Genomic DNA, 25,442 nt, shown 5'->3' with positions numbered 1-25,442 from the left:
CAGCTCGTTCAGGTCCAAACCTACAAATAACGCCAAACAAATAAAGTAGACTATTCGGGGCAATTGTAGCTAGATGCTACATAAATAACGTAGAAATGCATGTAAATATAGGATAAAAACCCTATGTAAAATACACGCATCAAAAGCATTGATAAAAACTCAAGGAAGATCTTCATCTTCTTCCTTGAGCACGAACCCAGAAAACAGAGGACATCCCATGTACCCTTCGAAAATTGCCTCGAAATGACCTCAAAACTCCATTATAATTCACCAAATTTTGCAAACATAATCTAGTTAGTGCCCTTGATTGATTTGTGTCCTCTTATAATAGCATAGGTAACGTTTTGAGCATTAATTTGCTCGATTCTTTACCCTTGCTCGCGTTTTTGTCAGTCTTTATTAATCGTTATTTTTAATAATTTTAAATGTAATTTAGGTCTGGTTTTTTGCCAAAGTCGAAAACTTTGCTCTTCAAGAATACCAAAACATCTATCGGTTTGAAAAATCGTTAAGTATTGAAACCGTGGTGATCGTTTGAAGTTCCCTGCGCAAAACGAGTTTTACACGTGAAACGTGTTTGTTTGATTCAAGTTTGATTTCGATTATTGATTTGAAAACCGTCGTAGACGTACCAAGAAGCTTGCATCCGAGATACATGTAAGCCGAGGGTGCCAAAAATCACTCCTTTTCTCTCTTAATGTTATTTACTTTCATTAATTCTCGTTTTATCGTTTATCGTATTAATTATGTTTAATTTGCGATAATAATCTTTTAAGTATGATGATGAATGCCGGTGGATGGCCTATTTAATTATGTGGATTATTTTCTTGTAGGATTAGACGATTTTTATTGTTATATGAATTGTCTTTCACATGATTATAGTTAATTATGCTAGATTTACTCGTATGCTCAAATCTATGCTTAATTTGATGTTCATGTTTTAAATCTGAAATTATAACATGCTTTTTATGTTTAATTAGTATGTTTAATTATTAAAGTTTGCATCTTTGAATTGATTTGATAATTTATGTTTAATTAGATTAAATAATGAAATTGTTTGATTTAATTCACATGTTAGCATGATTTATGAAATGTATGAACATGAACATGATATTTGTTTGTTTAGTTAGATTATGCATGTTTGTGTGATTTAATTTAGTTGCTCATTCACATGTTAGTTTAATTAATTAAGATTAATTAATTAGAATTGCATGAAATCGCAAGAATTAGAATTGTTTGTGTCGATTTATTTGTCGATTGATGTCGTGTATGATGCCCTTTATCACGATTTTCTAGGCTGTTTTAGACTAAGAATTAGTCCTCTAATTTTCCTTGTTCATATGTCAATCGTTTGTGAAACAATTGTTTGATTTAGATGCATGTTTGCTTCTTTTCATTTGCATATGATTGTATCATCACATGTCACGTGTTTGCAACCCGACTTGATTTAGAATAGGTCATGTATGTATCCCTTGGAGGCCATGTTGGTCGTGTGTTCTATTCGGCCGAGAGGCCTTGTTTCGTTTGTTTAGGTGTTTGTTAATGCCTTCCTTGTTTGCTTATTGGTTTTTATTACAATTGGTATTGTAATCTAACCCATGTTTATTGCAGCGCCGCTAGAGTAAGAATGAATTTATTTCTCTCATCTTTGTTTGTTTATTTATGCTAGAATAGCTAAATGGACTCACATGTTTAAATCACTTGACGAAGTTATGTGCATTTAAACCACTAGAATTGTTTTTGTTCCGGGTGTAATTCCAGAGCAGATATAGTTACCACCCTTGGCTTGTTGAATGATGTCTTGAGTTGAATTCTCCTTTGGTCTCAATCGTTCCTCACGGCCTCTCCTGCAACAATGAACGAACTGAGGGCTTGGCTTTGTGCCAAGCGTACTCACTCCGACGCTCAAGTCAGTAAACTTAAGAGATAAGTTGTTACTTGGCTAAATGTGTATTGTAGAGAGATAAGGAAGATATTACCAGATGAATAGTGTATTTAGGTTTTATTGTGTATTCGTTGGGATCCTTTCCTCAATGAAGGTTGAGGAGTATTTATAGGCTTTCACCTTTTGTCACGTAGTGGCCAAGTGGCCAAGTGGCTAGCAGGTGGAAAGACTGATCTACCCCTCGGCCGAGGGACCTATGGCAGGCCGGCGGGCCCTGTTGACTCACCGCCGAGGGGTCTTGGATGTGAGTACGCGGGTATGTGCCCCGGCTGGCAAGTTGCCATGCCGAGACCAGCCGACAGCCGATGATGGGCCGATCGGCTAGGTTGCCTAAGCCGTTGACTTCTTTGTGGATATCTTTGACCTTGCTCAATATGTTGACTTGGTCGGTGCGAGAATATGCCCCATCAATTTGCCCCCAGCGTAGTCTATGCCGTGGTATGGGCTCCGATGTATGTTTGAGCGTATATTCTGCGCAAGTAATTTGTAAAAAATTTCCTGCATCGGCTTCTTCTGCGGCGGCCTGGTCTTTCTTAGGCCGTACCATATCCCCCCTCCACATGGATGCGTAAAGGGCATCCGATGTGGAAAAGAAAGTAATTTGGCCGAGACCGGGGTTGAGAGTCGGTTTTTTATTGCCCCCTGCCGGCGCTTTCTAGCTTGGTTGATTATGTGGCCGGTGGAGAGCGGATGCTTGGGAATTTGTTGAGGAAGGTGAATAGGCAAGGAGATATGAATAGGCGTGTTGAAGACGCTTGGTCACTGTTGCATCGATTGACGTCTAACTGTTGCAACGATTGACATCCCGTGGTTGCATGTCCGACACGTGTCTGCACGCTGATTGGTTGACGCTTCATGGGCTGTTTTCTGATTGGTCCTTCTTCATGGGCTTTTCCCTATAAATAGGGCAGTTATCCCGTGAAATTGGCCACCAATTTCATTCTCTAAAATTTTCCTCTAAACTTTCAAGGGTTTCTTTGTCTTCTAATTTTCTCAGTTGTCATTCCGGCGAGTGTTTTTCTTCAAGGTAAACAAACAAACTTCTTCTCTTTATTTTGTTGAATCAATTATTGTTATTATGTCTTCTGCTGACGCCGGGACTAGCACTTCTGTGCCGGAGGGTTCTCCGTTGCGTCTTGACGGGGAGGAGATACTAGACGCCATTCCGATAAGGTTTGGGGGCCCTAGGTCTCCTTCTCCCGTAGTCGGTCCACCAATTCTGGAGGGACGGGAGGATGAGGGTGACGATTTGATGAGGATGAGGGGACCCCTTCGATGGTGGGAGGTCATGTCTGTCCGGATCATGGCGAGCCCCGCACGATTGGTCTTGAACGTGGTTGGTCTCATAAGTTCGCCGATTGTTCGGCGAGACATTTTTCGGAGGCCATTTCTCATTTGGTGAGGGGTATAAGATCGTTATTCCTAAGAAGGGTCGGGCGGTCTGTTGCCCTCCACCGGGTCACACCGGCGTGTACATCGGCATCCGGAGTATGGGCTGCGGTTTCCTCGAATAAATACGTCGTGGCCATTATCGTGCTATGAACGTCGCGGTGGCCCAACTACATCCGCTGGCCGTGAGGACGATAGTTGGCTTTGTCTGGCTTTGTCTCTTTAGGGGAGAGATCCCGACAGTCAACTTATTCCGCCGACTTCACGGTCTTCGCCGTCAATTTCCGGTAAAGTGGGGTGGTACGGCGTACGAGATGGAGCCGAGCTATGTCTCCGTGAACAAGCTTACTTCTTGCAAAGACGCGCAACGGCGGTGGGTGTATGTCCAAGTGCCGGAGGATTACCCTTTGCCTCGGTCTTTCGAGCCCCTGTTCACTTTCGGTGTGAGAGCGGGAAGAGTACGATAAATGTATCTCCGGGGTAAGGCTAAGATGGATGCTTCGATGGTCCTTCTTACTTAGGATGAGAAGCGGGCGTCTGTTGTTTGACGCCGAGAAGGGATGGCTGCCCCGACTCGATTATTCTTGAGGATGAGCCGCAGCAGCCACGTCGGCCTCATACCGGCCCTCGGCCCGGGGTGAGTGGGGTCGGTGTGAGGCCCATCTTAGCTTGTTATGTTCCTGTTTTTAGAGCTATGTTTCATTTCTTTCATGTAATTCCTTGTTTGATTTCTTGCAGACCGGTTTGGCCAGAATCTGTCCGAGAGTACTTTAAAGAGGATAGGCCTTGATAAGGACGGGAAAGTCGTCAGCAAAGACATCCTACGGTGAAAAAAGTGATCGTAGACCGGCTCCTAACGACCTTATGGAGAAGCGGTGAAGTCGTTGGATCGTCGGCGGCCCAAGTACGGGTTCTCGGAGGCGTGCGAAGAGAACAAAGAAAGGAGCGTCCGGCCGGCGACGGCATCGGTGTCCACTCCCTCCTCGACCCCGGTGGTGCAGAAGGATCATGTGGAGATTATCGACATCACTGACAAGGTGGTGACCGTTGCTAAGGGTCCTTCTTCCCCAAAGAAGAGAAAGGAGCCACCTCCCGCTTCCACCGTTCTTGGGGAGAAGCCTACCGGCCCTCCATTTAAGAGGGTCCAAACAGGTACGGATCTAACTTGCGGTTCGGATTTAGCCGGTTCGTTGGACATCCCGATGACCGGCTTTACGATGTGTCAATGCAAGGTGATATGGATGCTCTGTGTAAATTTTTGTAGATCCTCCTCGGCGACCACCGTTCTTTGCCGAACGGCAATCGGAAGCGACTGAGAAGGCTATTGGGAGGGCGGAGTCTTGGAAATGTCATCGTTGACTCCTCGGCTCGAAGATTTCGCCTCCGAGCTTGTGGCGAGGGTGCGAAATCGTATAAGAAGTCGGGAGGTGGACCCAACAGCCGGCTCCTATATCACGGAGCAGAGAAAACTATGGCCCAGCTGCGCCACTGCCGCAAAGCTTAAAAATCGGATCTCTCTCGCCGCAAAGGGGGAAGCCGCGAAGGCTAAATTGGATCTCTCTTACGCCACGAAGTGCGTGGAGGAAGTTGAGAAGGCTGCTAGGGGCCGAGAAGGCCAAAGTTGAGAAGGCGATGCCGCCACCGCCAAGATGATGGAAGAGCGGAATAGGTATAAGGATGCTTATGACGCCATGGTTGCCAAGAGGGATCGGTGGAAGGATCGGTTCGACAACCGGGCGGAGGCGCTCGGGACGCGCAGCAGCCTGCCGTTGCCCAAAAGGAGAAGGATATTGAAATGCTTCAAGATGATCTCCTCCCTAAAATGTGTGCCCGATTTCGGGCCGGGCCGAGGAGGCGACCGGGGAGGCAATTAAGAGACTTCTCCCCGACGGCACCTTCCCGTGGGATAAATTTGACCGACTTTTGGATGAGATGGCCGATCTTTGCGGAAGCGACGGATGCGGAGGCGGCGAAGCGCGCTCGATAGGCGAGGCGAAGGCGGCCTACGATGCGAGAGGTGAAGGAGGGTGACGGGCTAAAGGTGCTTGAAAATGTCGAGCCCTCTTCCGAGCCGGCCACAAGAAGATCTTCTTTATTCTTCTTCGATGGAGGGAAGCAACGAGGCATAGGGAGACGGGCGGTCGTCACCGGACTCACCGGCGTCTCGGATAGCTTTAGCTGTTCGGGGGGCCAATTATTGAGCCTCCTCTCCCCGCCATCTTTTGGCGCTTCAAATCCCAAGTCTGTAACCTTTTGTTTTTTTGTTTCGTAGCTTTTGTAAAGCTTTGGTAGGTAGAGTTTAGGCTATCCCCATGGGGACGGCCGTCGTTTGTACTCTCCTTGCAATCATGTTCAATAAAGTTTTGTCTTTTTGGTCCTCGGCTTGGCCGGGACTTTGGTCACGAACCTTTGCTTTTCTTGCGTTATTAATTGAGTGCCTTCGTTTTTTACCGACATGGCCGAGGTAGTTAGAATACATATCTCAACCGTGTCTAACGTCTTTAGTGTATTGCTTGATTTGCGTCTCGGCTGCACCGAGTCTATGTTCCTGCTAGCATATCGGTCGTTGTGTCCCCGTCGCTCTCGGCTTTGGCCGAGGTAATCGAGGTTACGGCTCGATAGCGCGTATCGGTCATTGTGTCCCCGTCGCTCTCGGCTAGGGCCGAGGTAATCGGGGTTATGGCTCGATAGCATTCGTAACTGTAGGCATATTGACCGCCAGACTAGCGTCTCAACTGCACTGAGTATACGTTTCTTCTAGCATATCGGTCGTTGTGTCCCCGTCGCTCTCGGCTTTGGCCGAGGTAATCGGGGTTACGGCTCGATAAGCGCGTATCGATCATTGTGTCCCCGTCGCTCTCGGCTAAGGCCGAGGTAATCGGGGTTATGGCTCGATAGCATTCGTAGAATCGTAGGCATATTGACCGCCAGACTAGCGTCTCAACTGCACTGAGTATACGTTTCTTCTAGCATATCGGTCGTTGTGTCCCCGTCGCTCTCGGCTTTGGCCGAGGTAATCGGGGTTACGGCTCGATAGCGCGTATCGGTCATTGTGTCCCCGTCGCTCTCGGCTAAGGCCGAGGTAATCGGGGTTATGGCTCGATAGCATTCGTGAATCGTAGGCATATTTGCGCGGACTAGCGTCTCAACTGCACTGAGTGTACGTTTCTTCTTTGGGTGACTGACCGGTGGCAACTTTATGGAGGGGACAAGTACTTTGATGGAAAATTTGGGTGTTTCTTCATTTGTTATGATTACGCGTTGGGGTGTCCACAATGAGCTTGGACACCTCCGCCGCTATACAAAGTACTTTCTTAAGTTGTCGGTATTCCAATGGCTCATCAAAGGCACACCCTCCATGTCCGTCAGCCGGTATGTACCCGGCCTCATCTCTTCAACCACTTTGTAGGGACCCTCCTAGTTGGCCGTCAGCTTACCGTGAATGTTTCCTTTGTTGGTGGCAGCTGACTTCCTTAGGACTAGGTCTCCTATTTTTAAGTCCCTTTTGTGGACCCTTCGGTTGTAGGCTCTTCTCATCCGGTTTTGATATACTGCCAAGTTGAGACGTCTTTGTATCTCGGCTTTCTTCGACCAGGTCAGGGAGGCTTTCAGGCCCTCCTCGTTTTCACTGGGTTGAAGGTAGCCGTTCGAATGTCGGCACCGTTGCTTCAATTGGTAGGATCGCTTGAGTAACCGTAGACCAGTGGAAGGGGGTGTACCCGTTGCTTCTTTCTCCGTGGTCCGAAGGGACCACAGACGCCGGTAGCTCGTCGGCCCACCTTCCTTAAGGTCTTCAACTGTTTTCTTCAAACCGTTGAGGATTGTTTTGTTGGTCGCTCCGCCCGCTTTGCCCGTTGCTCTGTGGGTGGCGGACGGAGGAGTACGCAAACTTGATGCCAAGCTCTTCTAACGATTCATTATCAGTCGCTCCAAAATTCTCGGCCGTGGTCGAATACCATAACTTGGGGCAACCCGAAGCGAGTTATCACATTTTCCCAAATTACCTTTCGACGGCCATTTGTGGTCTTGGCTGCATGCTACGCCTTCTACCCATTTGGTGAAGTAATCAACGGCGACGATTAAGAACTTCCTTCCTCCGGAGGCTGTGGGGAAGGGTCCTAGCATGTCCATCCCCCACTGTGCGAAAGGAAGGGGACTAAGCACCGGTTGTAGGTCCCGGGAGGGAGCGTGTATTACACGGGGCATCATCGACAGTTGGTGCATTTCTTGGTCTTTGTTCGGAATCTTGAAGCATGGTGGGCGAAGTAGCCGGCTCGGAGAGCTTTGTGGGCTAGTGTTCTTGCCCCATGTGGTGTCCGCAGATGCCTTCGTGAATCTCTGTCGATGCTCGATTCTGCGTTACCGGACCGACACACTTCAAGAGTGGTCTTATTACGGATCTTCTGTACAGTTCCCCTTCGAACACCAAGTATCTGGTGGCGATCCTTTTTATTTTGGCCGAGGGATTGCGGCCCTCCGGCAATTCACCTGTGAGTTTGTATTTCATGATCGGGGTCATCCACGTTGTCTCGGTCTCTATGTTGCCTACCATGCCGATGAGCCCTCGTGATGCTCTTCGTATTTCGATATCTACCAAAGCACGGTTGGTGACATTCTTGATGGTTGAGTGGCGGTTTGGAGAGAGCGTCGGCCGGTTGTTTTCGGATGCGGGAACGCATTGGATTTGGAAAGATTTCAATTTCGCTATGTCGGATTTTACCCTCTCTAGGTATCTTACCATTCCGTCGTCCCGAGCCTCAAACTCCCCTCTGATTTGGTTAGTAACCAACGGTGAGTCCTGTCTTCAACACAATGTGTTCTCGCTCCGACCCTAGCTAGCTCGACTCCGGTTATCACCGCCTCGTATTCGGATTCGTTGTTCGAGGCCGAGAAGGTGAATTTCAAGGCGTACTCAAACTCGTCTCCGTTTGGGCTGATGATAAGGATGTCGGCTCTGAGCCATTCGTCGTGGAGGAGCCGTCGGTGTAAACCTCCCATATGCCTGGGTTTGGCTCTTCTTGATATGTGCATTCGGCCGGGAAATGCAAGTGCTTGCCCCTTTATCGAAGGCCTTGGTTTGTATTGAATGCCGAAACCAGAGAGTTCCACTGCCCATTTGATGAGCTGCGGATTGCTCGAATCTTTCCAAAGCTTTCTCAAGTGGGCGATCGGTTAGGACCGTCACGGGGTGTGCGTCGAAGTAGGGTTTTAACTTCCTTGTGGCAACGACGACGGCGAAGGCGGCTTTCTCAATTAGTGGGTAATTTCTCTCGGCGGGCAACAGCGTATGGCTGACAAAGTAGATTGGGTGCTGCTGTTTGTCCTCTTCCCTGATGATCACGGCGCTGACCGTGGCCGAGGTAACTGCTATGTATAGGTATAGCGTCTCCCCCAAAGATCGGCACTGGACAGAGTTGGGAGAGTCTGAAGATGGGCTTTCAGTTGCTTGAAAGCCGTGCTCTGTTCCTCCCCCCAGCTGAAGTCTTTATTCCCTTTCAATACCTTGAAGAATGGGGTGCTCTTGTCGGCTGACCGAGAGATGAAACGGGCGAGAGCCGCCATTCTCCCGGTCAGCATCATAACCTCTTTTCGATTCCTTGGTTCCGGTAGGTCTAGGATTGCTTGGATCTTGTCTGGATTTGCATCGATGCCTCTGGCACTGACAAGTACACCGAGGAATTTACCTGCCCGGACACCGAAGTTGCATTTCATTGGGTTGAGCTTCATCTTGTATTTCCTTAGTGAACAAAATGTTTCGTGTAAATCGGCCAGTGCTCATTGTCGGACTTGCTTTTCACAATAGCGTCGTCGACGTAAGCCTCAATGTTTCGTCCTTTCTGATTTTGGAATACCTTGTCCACCAGTCTTGTATACGTGGCGCGGCGTTTTTTCAAACCAAACGGCATCATTTTGTACATGTATGTGCCGTTAGCGGTGATGAATGCGCATTTAGGCATGTCTTCCTCAGCCATGAATACCTGGTGATACCCCGAGAAGGCGTCTAGCAGGCTCAGCATGGTGTATCCTGCCGTGGCGTCGATCAAGCTATCTATTCGAGGCAAAGGGTAACAATCTTTGGGGCATGCTTTATTAAGTTGGGTAAAGTCTACACACATTCTCCATGCCCCCGATGATTTCTTTACCATCACAACATTGGCTAACCACTCAGGGTAAGTGCAAGGCATAATAAAACCCGCCGTAAGTAGTTTATCTACCTCGGCTTTGATGGCCTCATCTTTCTCGACTGAGGAGTTCCTCATCCTTTGCTTGACAGGGCGAGCGTTGGGGAGTACGTTTAGCTTGTGAATAATTACCTCCCGACTCACGCCTGGCATCTCGGCCGCTGAGTAGGCGAAAACGTCTTTATTTTTCCTTAGTAGGTCCAGGAGTTCGGCTCTGAATTTTGGTTCCAGGTTGACACCGACGGTTACGGTGCGGCCTGGGTCGATCTCCACCTCCTCAGTCTCTGCTCCTTCGACCATGCTGATGGTTCGGTCGTCGTCGGCCCGGGGAGTGTGTTGTATCCGGAAGGATTTTAATTTTGAGGCGACGGCTCTCACCCTCTCTAGATACCTTGTCGTCCTATGGTCCCGAGCCTTGTGCTCTCCTTTGATCTGATTGGTCAATAAGAGCGAATCTGTTTTTACCACGACATGCTCGCCCGCGGTCTCGCTAGCCCGACTCGGTTATCACCGCCTCGTACTTGGATTTGTTGTTTGAGGTCAAGGAGGTAAGCTCCAAGGCGTGCTCAAGCACGTCTCCGCTTGGGCTAAGAATAACGATGCTGGCTTTCGAGCAATCCGTCTTGGAGGGGCCGTTGGTGTGTATCTCCCATACGCCGGGTTCCTTCTCGTTCTTCGAGGCGAGCTTATGTGCTTCCCCCCGGTCCGAGACGTATATCAATGTCAAGGCCCGGATGGAAATTACGGCGTCGGTTTCACTCAAAGTGACCCGACCTATGAGCACGTTGTGGGCGGATGTGCCGTCGATAACTATAAACTCAGACATAACATTCCGGGTGCTGCAGTTCCTCTCCGAACCTCACCGGCAGCCTCGACCGACCCTGGGGGTACCAGGCCGACCCGGAAAAGTCGTACAGCGGGTTGGTGCAGGGGCTCAAATCTTCGACTCTCAGACCGAGGCTGAGAAAGCATTCTCTGTACATAATGTTTGTGTAGGCGCCTGTGTCAATCAGGCACCTCTTCACCAAATGGTTGGCTATGTCCAGGTGGATGTAAGTGGGTATTTGTGAGGAGCGATGACTCCTCGTAGTCCTCCCGCCCGATGGTCATATCGGGGATGTTGGGAGCGGGGGTGTTTGTATTGGGCACAAAGTTGATGGCCCGATATGGCTCATTCGGGTGCCGTTTGTGCCCATGAGCGGACCCATCGTTCCCGTTGCCTCCGATGACCACGTGGATTACTCCTACCCGTTCAGAGACGGACTTGCTATGCGACGGCCAAGCATCGGTTTTGTCCCCGCAACATATTTGCCGAGGCTCCCCTTACGGATCGGTTCTTCAATGGCATTCTTCGGATGTCGGCGGTCGTTGGTTAAGTGTCCGGTGTGGCCGTGGTACTCACAAGATCGGCTCGTGTCACCGTCACTCCTCGGCCTAGGGGTCTTTCCACTTCGGCCCTCGTTCTTGCTCAACGCGAAGACCTCGGCAGCCGATACGACTAAGGGGGTGTGATCATCGTACCGTTTTTTGTTGTACGTTTCCGAGCTTCCCCCGGCATCCGCCGAGTTCTGTTTCCTGGTAGATTTGTCGGGCCGTGACCTGTTATTGTCACGGCGTCTTTCATCGGACCGTGACCCGTTGTTGTCACGGTGCCTCTCATCCGGGTTGTCCCCCCGGTGACTCTTCTTTTCTGAGTGCTCGGCCTCGCTGGGGCCTACCCAGGTCTTGTGATAGTCCTCTACCTTGATGGCCTGGTCGGCCATCCTCCTGGCGGCATCCAAGTTCAGGCCTCCGCACTTGATGAGCTCATTTTTCAAGTCTCCCCTTGGGAGGCCTTTCATCAGCGCGAAGGCCGCCAATTCGGGATTAACTTCTCGAATCTGCTGGACCTTTCCGTCGAACCTCTTCACGTAGCTTCGTAGAGACTTGCCCCCCTCCTGTTTGATAGTTAGGAGGTCCGATGTCTCCACGGCCCTTCTCTTGTTGCAAGAGTACTGGGCTAGAAAGGCGTCTCTTAGGTCAGCGTAATAGTATACCGAGCCGTCGGGAAGCCCCTTGTACCAACTTTGAGCCATCCCATGCAAAGTTGTCGGGAAGACTCGGCACTGACCTCATCGGTGTTCCCATACCGACATGTAAGACTCGAAAGCCTCGGCGTGGTCGGCCGGGTCACCTTTGTCTCCCTTGTATGATAGAGGTGGCAACTTGAGCTTAGTTGGCACATGGACGTCTAGGACGTAGGCGTTGAGGGGCGTCGACCGCGATCGAACGACGCGCGGCGATCGGCTCCTCGCATTCCTAATCCGGCTCCTCTCCTCGTAGCGGGTGGGACTTCTTCTTCGACTCGGACTTCTTCTCCAACTCGCCGAGTCGGACTCTCTCGGTTCCTTCGGGGTAAGCCTCGTTCGTGCTTTGCGGGGACGCTGTCCTCCCATGAGTGCGGGAAGGACTTAGGTCTACCACGCCCACTTTGGGCTCCCGGCGACTTGGGCCGGGTCGGCTTCTCCCAATGCTCCGTTCAAATTTCTCGGAGTCACGTTTTGGGCCCTGGTCTCCTGGGCGTTTTCCGCCGCTCTTGTCGGCGTGACAGTGTGAGCAAGCGTATTACTAATTAGGTCCGGGACCATTTTCGGTTTTCTTTATGTCAACCACATGTCCCATGATGGTGACCTGGTTGGCGGGCGGCGGCGTGTCCGGCGTTATGGGCATGCCGAACTCCGGTTGGATTACCCCGTAGGTGGAGGGCCGCACGACTCAGAATTGTTGAAGGTGTCATCCTGGTGGAATGCGGTTTCGTCGGTCACGACTGCGTCTTGTTGTTTTGACATCTTCTTAGCTTTTTGGGTGGGTTTTTGTTGTTTTTTTTTTTTTTTTTTTGTTTGGGAATGAATGTGACTAGCTTCTAGTGTCTTTCCCACAGACGGCGCCAATTGTTCCGGGTGTAATTCCAGAGCAGATATAGTTACCACCCTTGGCTTGTTGAATGATGTCTTGAGTTGAATTCTCCTTTGGTCTCAATCGTTCCTCACGGCCTCTCCTGCAACAATGAACAGGCGAGGGCTTGGCTTTGTGCCAAGCGTACTCACTCCGACGCTCAAGTCAGTAAACTTAAGAGATAAGTTGTTACTTGGCTAAATGTGTATTGTAGAGAGATAAGGAAGATATTACCAGATGAATAGTGTATTTAGGTTTTATTGTGTATTCGTTGGGATCCTTTCCTCAATGAAGGTTGAGGAGTATTTATAGGCTTTCACCTTTTGTCACGTAGTGGCCAAGTGGCCAAGTGGCTAGCAGGTGGAAAGACTGATCTACCCCTCGGCCGAGGGACCTATGGCAGGCCGGCGGGCCCTGTTGACTCACCGCCGAGGGGTCTTGGATGTGAGTACGCGGGTATGTGCCCCGGCTGGCAAGTTGCCATGCCGAGACCCAGTGCCGACAGCCGATGGGTGCATCGGGCTAAGGTGCCTAAGCCGTTGACTTGCTGTGGATATCTTTGACCTTGCTCAATATGTTGACTTGGTCAGCGGTGCAGAATATGCCCCATCAGTTTTCACATGTTAGGGTTTAAAGGAATGGATGCATACGACAATTACTAGTTCGAGTACTATTGGCCATTGTTTGACATTAGTAGAGGTCGTTGTGTACAACGGGCGGAGTTGGGTGTTTGAATGAGCTTCCCAACACATACTTTCACACGAATCCATTTTCTCTAAAACGGTTTCCAAATTTCCTTAAATTTGGTGGCGACTCCTTGAGTTTGAAAATCCTCTGTGGATACATCAAATTCCCACATCCACACACGCACAACTAGTTCCAGTTGTTAAATAGTATGCTTAAACACTCTCTCTCGTTCATCTTGTTACAAAGGCGGAACTAATTAATTCAATCAAGTACACTAACTAAATTGAATTCTGAATCAAAGTAACAAATTCTATGAAGACACTTACTTTTGATTAAACCTCTCAATGAGAACGCCTTTTTAAAATTAAAAAGTGACTTATAAATAAACTACGCTTTTATTGCGCATGAAAAGTTACATGTAAATGAACTCTAAAAAGCTTATTTATAGAGAAAATAGAGCAAGTGTGATGAGGGATATCAAACTTTAATTACACATTGGAAATCACGTATAAAAAATTAGGTTAGAGTTTTGCGAGAATGACTGGAAAAGAATAATGTTTAACCCTAATCTCTTACTTATAATAACGGGTCCAAGGGTTTAAGCTCATAAAAGTCATCTCACACGCTTAAACCAAATGAGAAAATGATTCGACCCATTTCAAGTGAATTATATTTTCATGATAAAAAAAATACGGAGTATAATTTTTGAGAGAAAGAAATGAGAATTAAATTTAAATAAGTTTGAAAATTCAAGATGTTACATGAAGAGAACCAGAAACCCGATTTAGTTCCGGAAAACTGAAATTGATGATATTTCTAACTGATTCTTTATTTCCTAATGTAATTATTATCATTCGCAATGAAAAATATAATGAATGTTATGCGAGTTCATTGACACAATACTCTATAATATTATGATTCAAAACTGATATGAATCCAATCCGACATGTAAAAGCATATAGATCGTTTTAGGTGGCTAAACTAATTAAATCCAACCTAAATCAAGCCAAAATCAAAATAAAGATAAAGTAAAGTAACACACTACACATTAAGGGGCTGTTTGGTTGGGGGTATAAAGAAAAGAGAAAATGAATCAAAATTAATGATTCCCTTTGTTTATGTTTCTTTGACAGAAACAAAGGGAATGGTATTCCTCCCTTACCCCACACTATTCTACATCCATTCCCTCACTTCCTTAGGATAACCATTAACTCGTTCCATTTCCTAGCCATCAACAACCACCCACAATCACCAACCACCACCATAACCTATCACCTATCACCAGTACTGCCCGACAACCGCCACTGCACCGGCGACCTTACCAGCGCGGCGTCCGCAACAACTACCCCGGTATTACAACATTTATGAAAAAAATTACCAAATCAAGTGCAAACAAAGTCGTATAAGAGGTCGTTTGTACGATGGTTAAGTGGTGGAGGTTAGGCTATCTACCGACGTTGTGTTGTATGTCACCGGCGTCGGTTCTCGGTCCGGGGAGTAGTGGGAGGTTGTGGTTGATGGTTGTGTAGATGAAAGAGGCTATTTAGTGTTATTCCCTTTATTCCTTACCTTTGATTATTTGAATAACCAAACAAGGATGAATTTTTGGGGTAATCTCATTCCTTTCCCCTCGTTTTCCTTTTTCTTTTCCTTATTCAAACCAAATGCCCCCTAAACACCGGTCGGAAACCGAACCGAGTGAAAACATCAAACCATTTAGAAAACCCCTAGCCCAAGCATCTAAAACCTCTTCTCTACCCAATTACCCAAACCAACCAAACTTTCCTCTCAAGAATCTCAACCCCATGGTTGATTCCTGGAGTTTTCACCAATTTTCATCTTCAATATTTTAATTACTTCATTAATTTTTAGGGTTTATTGTTCTGTTCATATTTCTTCTTCATCAGTGATTCAGCTAATAATAATAAAATCAAGAATGCAAGAATCAGGAGTAGGGAAGTTGACCCTTGTTACAACAAAACCTTGCTTGGGTCTACCCACTGCATGTCCCAAAAGTTTACCCCTTTTTTTATATCTCAAATTTTCTAATCTTGATTTTGATTTGCGTTATAATTCTACCTTCCCTGATTCAGGTACTCTCAATTTTTTCATCTTTTTTTCAATTAATACGAGTAATAATTTGTGGGGGGTGGTTTTTTTTTTTGGGGGGGGGGGGGGGGGGGGGGAAGTAAGCTTTTTCATTATTTGTGGGTGGGTTTATTTTGATTATTTTTTGTATGTAATTATAGTCTTCCATAGTTTAGAACATGTTATTTCATGGGTTGTTCTTCGAATGATGAAATTTGGTGCATTTTTCATCTGTGATGTGTGTTCTATTGTTTATGTTATTGTTCTTGTAATGTCGAACCGATGTGTGTTTAATTGTAGCTGAATTTGAGCTAAATTGGGTTAGGTGTGGATTTCTGAATGAAAGATTCAGCATATAGATTAGCAGGTATATGAACTATAACAACAACAACAACATCAGAGCCTTAATCCCAAAATTATTTGGGGTCGGCTGACATGAATCATCCTTTAGAACCGTCCATGGGTGAACGCACACCTCAAAATGCGAAAAAAATAGATAAGGGATGTGCTGTTATTGTTCTTCAGATTTTCATTTCCTTCAGATTGTTGTAAACTGTTGATGTGCTGTACACTTTCCTTATTAATGACCAATTCAGATTCAGATGTGTTATTGAACTGTTTCAAGTCTCCTGCCTTCAGCCATCTGCCCATCTGTCAGTTCCATTATTATTGTTATGTGTTATGACAATTTGTTTTCTCTCTTCTTAGATCAAATACCATATGTTGAATCTGGTACATATGTGGCCTACAATAATGAGAAGGGCGGGGTCATTGAGTGCTTGAGAGAGCATGGTATTGTTGATTTGGACTCTGATTTTCGCACAATTCCGGAATGGATATCAATGAAGGCGATGGTCGCAAGCTGGCTCATGGATGCTCTTACGTATGAACTTTGGATAGATTCAGAAAAAAAAACTACTCACAACATCTACTTCTCTGATCTTCCATGGCCCATTGGGTCAGTTCTCTACTACAAGCAATTTCTAGCTGCAAAGCACTACCTTGGGATTAACAAAGAAAATGCTGAAAGAATGCAAGCTGAGGTCTAACTTTTGCTATGTTTCTTTTTGTATTCTGATACTTGAATAGTAGTTAAAACCGCAATATGTTGGATGATAATTTTATGTGTACTCGAATGCATTGCATGCTATGTTTGGAGTTTAAGTGGTGATTTCCTGCCTGCCATAGTTGTGTGAATTTTGAGATGGTAAATTTTCTATTTCGATCTTCAATCCTATTTTCTGCCGCAACGTTTTTTGCAGATCTATAGGAGGGCGAACTTGGGATATGAAGCTCTTTCAACTCAGTTGGGGGACGAGTCTTACCTATTTGGTAGCAGGTGCCTTAAACTTCAACGCACTATTATTCTTTCAAAATATTTGAAAACCTAATGAATGTAAACACTAACTCAGAATGCTTGGGGTTTCTCATTTTCCTCTTCACGCAGGCCTAATAGTTTGGATGCCTTATTCCTTGGGCATGCTCTGATTACGCTTCAGGCTTTACCAGTGAGTTCACTATCAATTAAATGCTATTTCATCAACACATCTATGCCCAATCAAATGCTCTGCTAAGTACAGAGTATTAATTATATGGTCTAATACTAGTTTAGATCCCGCGCAATGAATGCGTGATATTTATAGAGTTACTAATATAGACCCCGTGCAATATATGCACGATATTTATAGAGTTTTACTTTCTAGTCTATTATTTATAGAATTTAAATTGACAATTCACTTATTTTTCATGTTTCTTGTTAATCAATCAATACATATATATAAAACAGAAATTTTTCGAGCGATATTAGAGAGTCCAACTTTTTAAGAATTCCTAATAAGTGTAGATCTAGCTTTTTCCTCTTAATAATTTATTAGAAAATTCTCCTAATCAAAGTAGATTTAATAATTTATGACAAAGTAATCCTAATAGAAGTAAATCTGAAACTTTTCGAGCGATATTAGAGAGTCCAACTTTTTAAGAATTCCTAATGAGTGTAGATCTAGCTTTTTCCTCTTAATAATTTATTAGAAAATTCTCCTAATCAAAGTAGATCTAATAATTTATGACAAAGTAATCCTAATAGAAGTAAATCTAATATTTTATAAGAAAAAAAAAAACTAATAGAAGTGGATCTAATAATTTATCGATTATTCTTTACTAACATAAAAATAGAAAAATAATGTTATAAAGAATATTTATTTTAAAAATATTTATAAAGCAAAAAAAATTCATATAATAAACGTACAAAAATAAATATAAATATTGTCAAAAATTGTGTTCTGATTTTCAAGATTGTTGGACTTTTTTTTTATCAACTTAATTGACTTCTACTATCAAAGCATGACAATGTAAACTAATGTTTGCAATTTGTTGTTCAACAAATTCTTAGAACATTCAATATACATATTGTTAAAGATGATCCTAATGGGAGTCTCATGCATTCTATGTAACAGAATCACATATATTTTTGTACTATTGTTTAGAGACTACTAATTTTATTGGAATTTAGTATGGATTTGATTTTACGAGAAGGTATATAAAGAGTCAGGAGCGAAGGGAGAAGGTAGCAAGGGGTAGCGACAGCTACCCCATGTGAAAAAAAATCAATAAATAAGTCGTGTTTTAGCTACCCCAAATGTAATTAAGGAAAGAATAATTATAATGAAGTGCAAAAGTTAAATAGCAAAATAGATGTGCTTCAGTGGTGGAAATAGTAGGACACATGCAAAATGACTAGGGTTCAAATCTCACTATTGTCAAATTTTTGGTTATTTTTGACTTTTTCAATGACCTTATTAAATGTTTCTTTGTTTGGGAAGGGAATCTGAAACAAATCCACAAACTTCCTTATTAATTTATTTAATATATGTGATTTACTTTTGGTTATTTAATTTATTTATTTTTTGCTAATTTTTAAAATTGTCAATATTCATTATTTTAGGGCATTAAGTATTAAGAATTTATTTTCGCCCTAAAATGGTAAAATTTTCTTTTAATGACGAAGTATAAAGCCCGACCCATAATAATGTAGAAAAATAAAGTAAAGATAACAGGTTGAATTCTAAGAAAATGTTTATCCCATTACACTAAAAATGTTTAATTCGTTGTAAATTACAATGCAAAAATCAAAATTATTTTTAAAAGATAATATATAAAGATAAGTTGAATTATACAATAAAACCTTCAAGCTATTAAATGCGTCCATTTGATTATATATTGTTACTTTTTAATTTGAATTTTTATATGTTGCATACTACGAAATAACATTTTTTGGATTTCCAATTTTCAAATAGTATAGCCTTAAGAAATTTGCTACCCCATACAAAAAATCCTAGCTTCGCCCCTGTAAAGAGCAAAATACTCTCTTAATTAATTGTAGATAATCGAGGAAAACTTTTGCTATAGGAGATCTAACATTGCTCTAAACACACTAAACATAGATAATTATGATACTTGTTGTTTTACGTAAAACCATATAGTCTTACGTAGTTGTTATAGGTTAAAAATAATTTGCAAAATTCATAAAGGCCTGTCTCAGTTATTAAGGGCGATTCATTTGGTGAGCTATACTATATTTATGGAGATAATGTTTTGTATTTAATTAAAATCAGTGATACCTATAACAATAATGGAAAAACTAATCTTACCATGTTTTACAAGTGAATTAATAACTACTAAATGACAAAACTCCTTTGCAAAAGCACTAATAGTTCATTGATCAATGATTTAAACATAATTAAACTTTTTTTATCAACTATAGAATATATTTATACAGATGACCCTATTGAGAGCCCAGTGCATCGCACGGGCTTTTCAACTAGTTTATTTTGATTGGAGAAATAAATAAAAATTTAGATCGTAAGAAGTAATAAAATGATTTTTTTTTACCAAGAAATTAATTATGTTAATTTACAAATATTTACTAATAACATATTTTTTAGATGCAGATTTTTATCATAAAAAGTCAAATGAATTTTTTAACAAATATTTACTAATACCATACTCCCTCTCATCTACTCTTTTCTTCCCTATTTCCTAAAACGGATTATTCAGGTTTTCTTCCCCTTTCCTTTTTGAGAAAGTTTTTAGTAATATTATACTCATACCTCTCTCCACTCATCAAACCCCACTATATCCTTTATTAATATTTAATTCTAATTATTCCTACATCTCTCCAATAACCAAACCCCACCCATCTCCTTTATTAATATTTAATCCTAATCATTCATACCTCTCTCCAATTACCAAACCCCACTCATATCTTTATCAATATTATACTCCCCACCCTTAATCTCCGTGCCCACTTCAAATGGGAAGAAAAGAGTGGATGGGAGGGAGTATTTTTTAGCCGCAATTTCTTATCATAAAAAGTCTATAAGTTTTTATCATTAAGTTCTTTAAAAAAAAGAATTTCCTTATCCTAAAAAGATCGGAGATAAATTTTTGCAGAATGTGAAATATTAAATGATATAAATATTTAAATACAAAAGATTATGTTCATTTATAACTTATCATGTCTAAGGGTGTAAATGGGCTCGGGCTCGGCTCGAATTTTTTAGCTCAGGCTCGGCTCGAAGCTCGTCGAGCCTAAAAAATTGAGGCTTGAGCTCGGCTCGAGAAAAGCTCGAATTCGAATCGAGCTCGTTTTGTCATTATATATTTTGACTTTCTCACCTTTTAAATCTAACTAGTATAGACCCCGTGCAATCTATGCACGGTATAGATAGTATTTTACCTTTTTAGTGTATTATTTATAGATTTTAAATTGACAATTAGTTAATTTTTCATATTTTTTATCATTATATTTTGATTTGAAAAATTAAAATTAGATTTACTCGAATTAAAATCGTAATAAATCATGAATGGAGTGTTTTTAATGTAAGTTTTTCTTTTACCGAAAAAGTAATGATATTTTTTAGGAAATATTTTTTAGGCGGAAAAAATGATACTTTCTTCTATTCTTTTAGTATATAGGGGATTATAGCAATAATTGACGGTATACAAATTTTTTGACAATGATTGAGTAATTTATTTTATACTTATTTTTTGGTAATCAAATTTTACGTTATTTTTGGGCAAGATCATTAATATGATCTAGATTTGGCACAAACCAACCTGATGTAGAAATGTATCTAGAGATGTGTCGTATTACTCTAAAAAAAATATAACGGATATTGGGGTTAAATAAGAAAGTTATAGTTTATAAGCCCATAGTAGAATGCAAAAATTAAGCCCAATTAGAAGTTAATATTTTAGGCGGGAAAAAACGTAGAATCACCTATTCATTTAGTAAATAGGGGATTAAATATAAATATTTTTGAAAAACAACTAAATTATAAAATACTAAAAAATATTATATCATAATATAATTATATAAAGGTCTAAATAACATATAATTTGAAATAAACATAATACTACAACATAAAGATCATACAAAAAAAAAATATAAACGAGCCCAAACGAGCTTCCAAGCCGAGCCTTGCTGAGCTCGGGCTCGACTCGTATTTAGCCAAGCTCGGCTCGAGCTCGAGCTCGTTTTGACGGAGCACGAGCCGAGCTTCCCGAGGGCTCAACGAGCCGGCTCATATCATTGACAGCTGTAATCATGTCCACACCTATAGTATATGTTAAAAATACCATGCACTATTCTAGGAAATATCTTTTAGGCGGGAAAAGTGGGAGTTTCGCCTATTCATTTAGTAAATAGGGGATGCTATGTGATGCAAGTGATAGTCAAAGTATGCGGTTTCAAAAGAATCCATTGTATGGGTTGCCGTGCGGGAAATTAAAGCAATACAACACCATGGTTGACTGTGACTATGACCATCCCTTGTGTTATAACCATGGTATTGATGACACTTGACCTCAAAATTTGTTGTCGCAGCGACACGGCCTGACCAGGGTCCTTGCGCTATAAATTTGGCCTATTCACGTCATACTGTGGTCGCAATAACATTCTAAACCTTACTCATTGTTCTCTTCCTTCCCTCCTCATGAGTGATACGACCGTGGCGTCTGGCCAATGTAGGTTGGGTGCCCTATGACAACTAAGATTTTCCTTACTCATGCCTAATGTCACGGTCCGCTACTTTTGCCGGACCGTGGCGCGCACCCTTGCCCGTCTCAAGGCAAGATGCAAGCGACAAGGATCTTCGTACTAGTGAGGGATCGCCCACTAGCACGATACTCGGGTCTCGGGTCGGTGTGTGTCGGGAATCCTAGTCATGATTATCAAGTCCGGCACACGAAAGCAATAAAAGTAAGCAATACGATTATTGAAAGCAAGCAACAAGCAACAACAAGCTTTTGGATGAGAAGCGGTTTTTCATTGACTAGCACCTCTCAAAGAGGCAAATTTGATAGTTTGGTCCTGGTAGCAGGAAACATTGAATTTACAAGTTTAGTTCAGAATAGCGATATACCTATTTATGGAAACCTATTCTAAAAACTACTAAGAAAATACTTACTACAAATGTACAAGGGAAATGAAATTACATAAGTATAAATAAATCTAAGGGTTCAAGTGTGCGGATCGTCACACTCTCCCCCACCTAACTCATTGCCGCCCTCGCAACACAAAAATCTCGAACGCGCGCTTGGTGAGACATCCTCGGTGAGTGTGGCCGTCCATGCCGCATCGTGGTTTGGCTTTCTCTTGAGTCCGGCTTGTAGATACTTCTCGGTCCACATCATGATCGGATTCATCGTCCCTTCAAGAATAGAGTGCATTTCCTTGACGACGAGACTCCCGAACATCATGTCCTCCAAGTTTATCACTCGCCTCTGATCATTCTGGAAAGTCCAAGTCCTCGTTGCTCGAGCGGAAATTTTACGAGATCGTTCAAGGTGCTTGCTCCATCGCACCTTCACCTTGTCCATCACCACTTCAGTACCTGCATTCGAGGGTAAGTGTGTTCTCCAGGACGCCGAATCAGCATTTCGGCGCGGCCCCCTGATGGTACGAGGCCTTTTCTTGGGTCGACTGACTCGCAAACCAGGACGTCGATTCAGCACATCGACGCGGCCCCCTGATGGTACGAGGCCTTATCTTTTGGGTCGACTGACCCGCAAACCAGGACGTCGATTCAGCACATCGACGCGGCCCCCTGATGGTACGAGGCCTACTTCTTTGGGCATCTCGGCCCTCATTGTCTACTCCTCGGTGAGGGGGTAGACTCTTCTTTCGTCCCCCAAGCCACTTAGCATCGTAGTTAGCCTTGGTCTTGTTCGCCCTTGGCTCCACCGAACCTTTAGGCATTCTCCAAGGTCGCATCCCTTGTTTCGGCGTCGGTATCACCCTCATAGCCGAAATTCGATGCTGCCCCTTGTCTTCGTCGCTGTCTACCGTATTCACTACGATAGACCCCATTAGTAGCATTGATCCGTCACTCGGTTTCAATACCACCAATGCTTTCTGAAAGAACTGCATCCCGAGTACTAACTTGAAGTCATCCAGCGGAACGGCCCACTCACCCACTTGGACCGCGACCTTCTTAGCCACTCCTTGGACGCGTCTCATTTTCCCATTGACCGGCTTCAGGGATGCTAACATCCTGCAGAACTAGCCCCAACCGATCCGCTTCCTCTTTCGTAACAAAGTTATGGGAGGCGCCCGAGTCGATCAAGGCTCGTGCTTTCTTCCCATTCACCATCAAGTCCACGTACATGAGCCCGTTGGATTTCTTGGCGGAGGACTCTTCGTATTTCCCCATCGCGCTGATCCGTTGGAGTGAGCCCATCCGTGGTTGGTCTTCACCATCACTCGAGTCTTCGTTACACTCTTGGTGATAGTCGGCCAACGCCCCATCAAGACGTTCTTGAGCCCCTTTCGGCATCTTCTTGAACATGGCATTGAACTCCGCTTGGTTCGGACAATCGGCCATCTTGTGAGGACCCTTGCACACAAAACACGCGAACGGTCTCGAATGGAAGCAGTGTGACGATCCGCACACTTGAATCCTTAGATTTATTTATACTTATGTAATTTCATTTCCCTTGTACATTTGTAGTAAGTATTTTCTTAGTAGTTTTTAGAATAGGTTTCCATAAATAGGTATATCGCTATTCTGAACTAAACTTGTAAATTCAATGTTTCCTGCTACCAGGACCAAACTATCAAATTTGCCTCTTTGGGGAGTACTAGTCAATCAAACATCTGCTTCCCACCAAGTTGCCTTCTTATTGCTTGTTGTTGCTTTCTTGTGAACGACTCTTGCCTTCACCTTTCTAACAAGCCCGTGTGTGTCGATCGAGACTAGGATTTCGACACCCACAACCCGAGACCGATTACGAGTGCCTAGTGCTTGACAAAAACTAGTGCCTAACGCTCTCGCTTTCATTCTTGTCAAAGCGTTTAGACAAAGGTGCGCGTCACGCCCCGACTCAAAGTTTCGGACCGTGACACCTAACATCCCCTAGAAGTCTAGGACTACGTGTTATCCTTGTTGTAGTTGATATTGGGTTTCCTTTCGTCATTTACACTTGATTGTATAATTTTTAACATTGCTCGTAGGAAACATCTGTTTTGAAGAGCAAGCTTTTAAATTACAGCAATCTTACGAAATATGCTGAAAAGCTCAGCGCACAGTTCATTGAGGACTTTTCAGCTCAGCCAGCATGGTCTAGCGTTCCATCATCTGATGAGCAAGCTTCGTCTTCAACGCCTAAGCAAGGAGGCTTTTCAAATTGGAGTAAGATATTTTCCAACTCCCTTTTATCACTTAGTTGTTGGCATGGTTTTACTTGCTTCTTGGCCTATTGTACTTGTCGACTTGTTGTTTACTGTTAATTCGGTTAATACTAAGTCATAAGGGTTCTTAATGTCTTTATTCTGTACTCCTTATTTGCATAGTTCAATTTGTTTGTTTGATTAAGATACTCTGATGCGGCGTATTATTTATTTCACATTCAATGTTGTCATAATGGGGATTAAAATTGTGTTTGGGAATTACATGTGTGTAACTGTTAATTTGTTATAGGCTTCTATGAGGTAGCTCAACGATGAGTGCAGAGCGTCTCATAGATCTGCCACATTTATGGCGTAATGACCAACATCAAGACCAAAACAGTGATTTCTATTGCCGCATTCATCTTTGTCAAATATAGGAAACCTTTCAAAATTAACTACTACGATGAAATACATGCAATTAGAGTTCTGTTTTGAATTTCCAAATTTGATACTCAGAATTTCAGTAGTCTTTTACTCTCTTTTCAGGCTTTGATTTGTCATATACTCCGTATTGTACATTTGTACCTTACTATTTATTGGAAATTTAATAGGTGCAAAGCCAAAAAGTAAGCCGAAAAAGGAACGAACTGAGGAAGAGAAGAAATTCAGACGAAGAGCCAAATACTTCCTAGCAGCTCAGTGTATTTCGGTACTCTTGTTTTTGTCGCTTTTTGGTGGCTCTGATGCGGGTCAACTGGAACTTGATGAAGATGGCGAAGGCATAGATTACATGGATTAAACACAGGGAGTCTGTTTTCTGAAGCAGAACCAGATCTGGCATCATTTTTGGAACAGAAGAGACCATAACCTTGTGCCCTAGTCGGAGACTTCTATTTATCTTGTGTTGGAAAAAATTGATCTATTTGAACAAGCGTAGCATTAATTATGGATGTTTGTGTTGAGTTTTTTTACTCAATTTTGATTGACTGAAAAAATAAAAAACAAGGCTACAGAATCAGGTCTGTTCTGGCTTTTGATTATGGATAGAGTTTAAAGTAGAGGTGATCATGGGCCGGGCTGGGCCGGGTTTGGGCCGGGCCCAAGCATTAAACTAAGCCCAAGTGTGGGCCTATTTTGTCGGCCCAAACCCGGCTCATGCGGGCTTAAGCGGGCTTTCAGGCCAATTCGGGCTAAATATTTTTCCTCTTGAAATAAGTTTAGAAATCCCCATTATGAAGTTAACTTTGTGTATTTGTTATAAAAAATTTCGTATAGAATTGTGTGATTTTTTTCGAGTATTGCAATTAAGAAATAGTAACCTAATGTAGCTTTTATGATCGTACTGTTTGAGGTGACTCACACAAACTAAATGCACAATTTTTAGTAGTGTAATAATATATTTTAGTGCGGTGCTCACTGTATGTTGTAGTTTTGTAATTGATTTGATATTTGTTTTTCTTTAGGCTCAAAAACATTGACTTAGCACGCCGATAATGGTAAACAATTTATCGGCACTAGTATGATACAAAATCATTAGCTCATTTTTTAT

At 43.2% G+C, this 25,442-nt stretch overlaps 1 protein-coding gene across 1 annotated transcript; it reads left to right on the top strand.

Annotated features, from left to right (window-relative positions):
* The first annotated feature begins 14,843 nt into the window (after nucleotides 1-14,843).
* On the top strand, nucleotides 14,844-24,927 carry LOC141605863 (mitochondrial outer membrane import complex protein METAXIN). The gene is made up of 6 exons (XM_074424776.1): nucleotides 14,844-15,230; nucleotides 15,934-16,268; nucleotides 16,488-16,564; nucleotides 16,673-16,733; nucleotides 23,738-23,915; nucleotides 24,505-24,927. Exons 1-6 carry the CDS (start codon nucleotides 15,074-15,076, stop codon nucleotides 24,690-24,692), a joined length of 996 nt encoding a protein of 331 aa, XP_074280877.1. The 5' UTR covers nucleotides 14,844-15,073; the 3' UTR covers nucleotides 24,693-24,927.
* Nucleotides 24,928-25,442: the final 515 nt, after the last annotated feature.

The sequence above is a fragment of the Silene latifolia genome, chromosome 10 (assembly GCF_048544455.1).
Source record: "Silene latifolia isolate original U9 population chromosome 10, ASM4854445v1, whole genome shotgun sequence".
NCBI classification, from domain to species: Eukaryota; Viridiplantae; Streptophyta; class Magnoliopsida; order Caryophyllales; family Caryophyllaceae; genus Silene; species Silene latifolia.
Note: the sequence above shows the minus strand (reverse complement) of the source record. Positions and strands in the feature narration are given on the sequence as shown.

Excerpts from the sequence above, each read along its gene's own strand:
- LOC141605863 (XM_074424776.1), top strand. The coding sequence starts at position 15,074 with ATGCAAGAATCAGGAGTAGGGAAGTTGACCCTTGTTACAACAAAACCT. Across the intron at positions 15,231-15,933 it reads TTCTACCTTCCCTGATTCAG|ATCAAATACCATATGTTGAA; the intron begins GTACTCTCAATT and ends CTCTCTTCTTAG. Across the intron at positions 23,916-24,504 it reads AGGAGGCTTTTCAAATTGGA|GTGCAAAGCCAAAAAGTAAG; the intron begins GTAAGATATTTT and ends GAAATTTAATAG.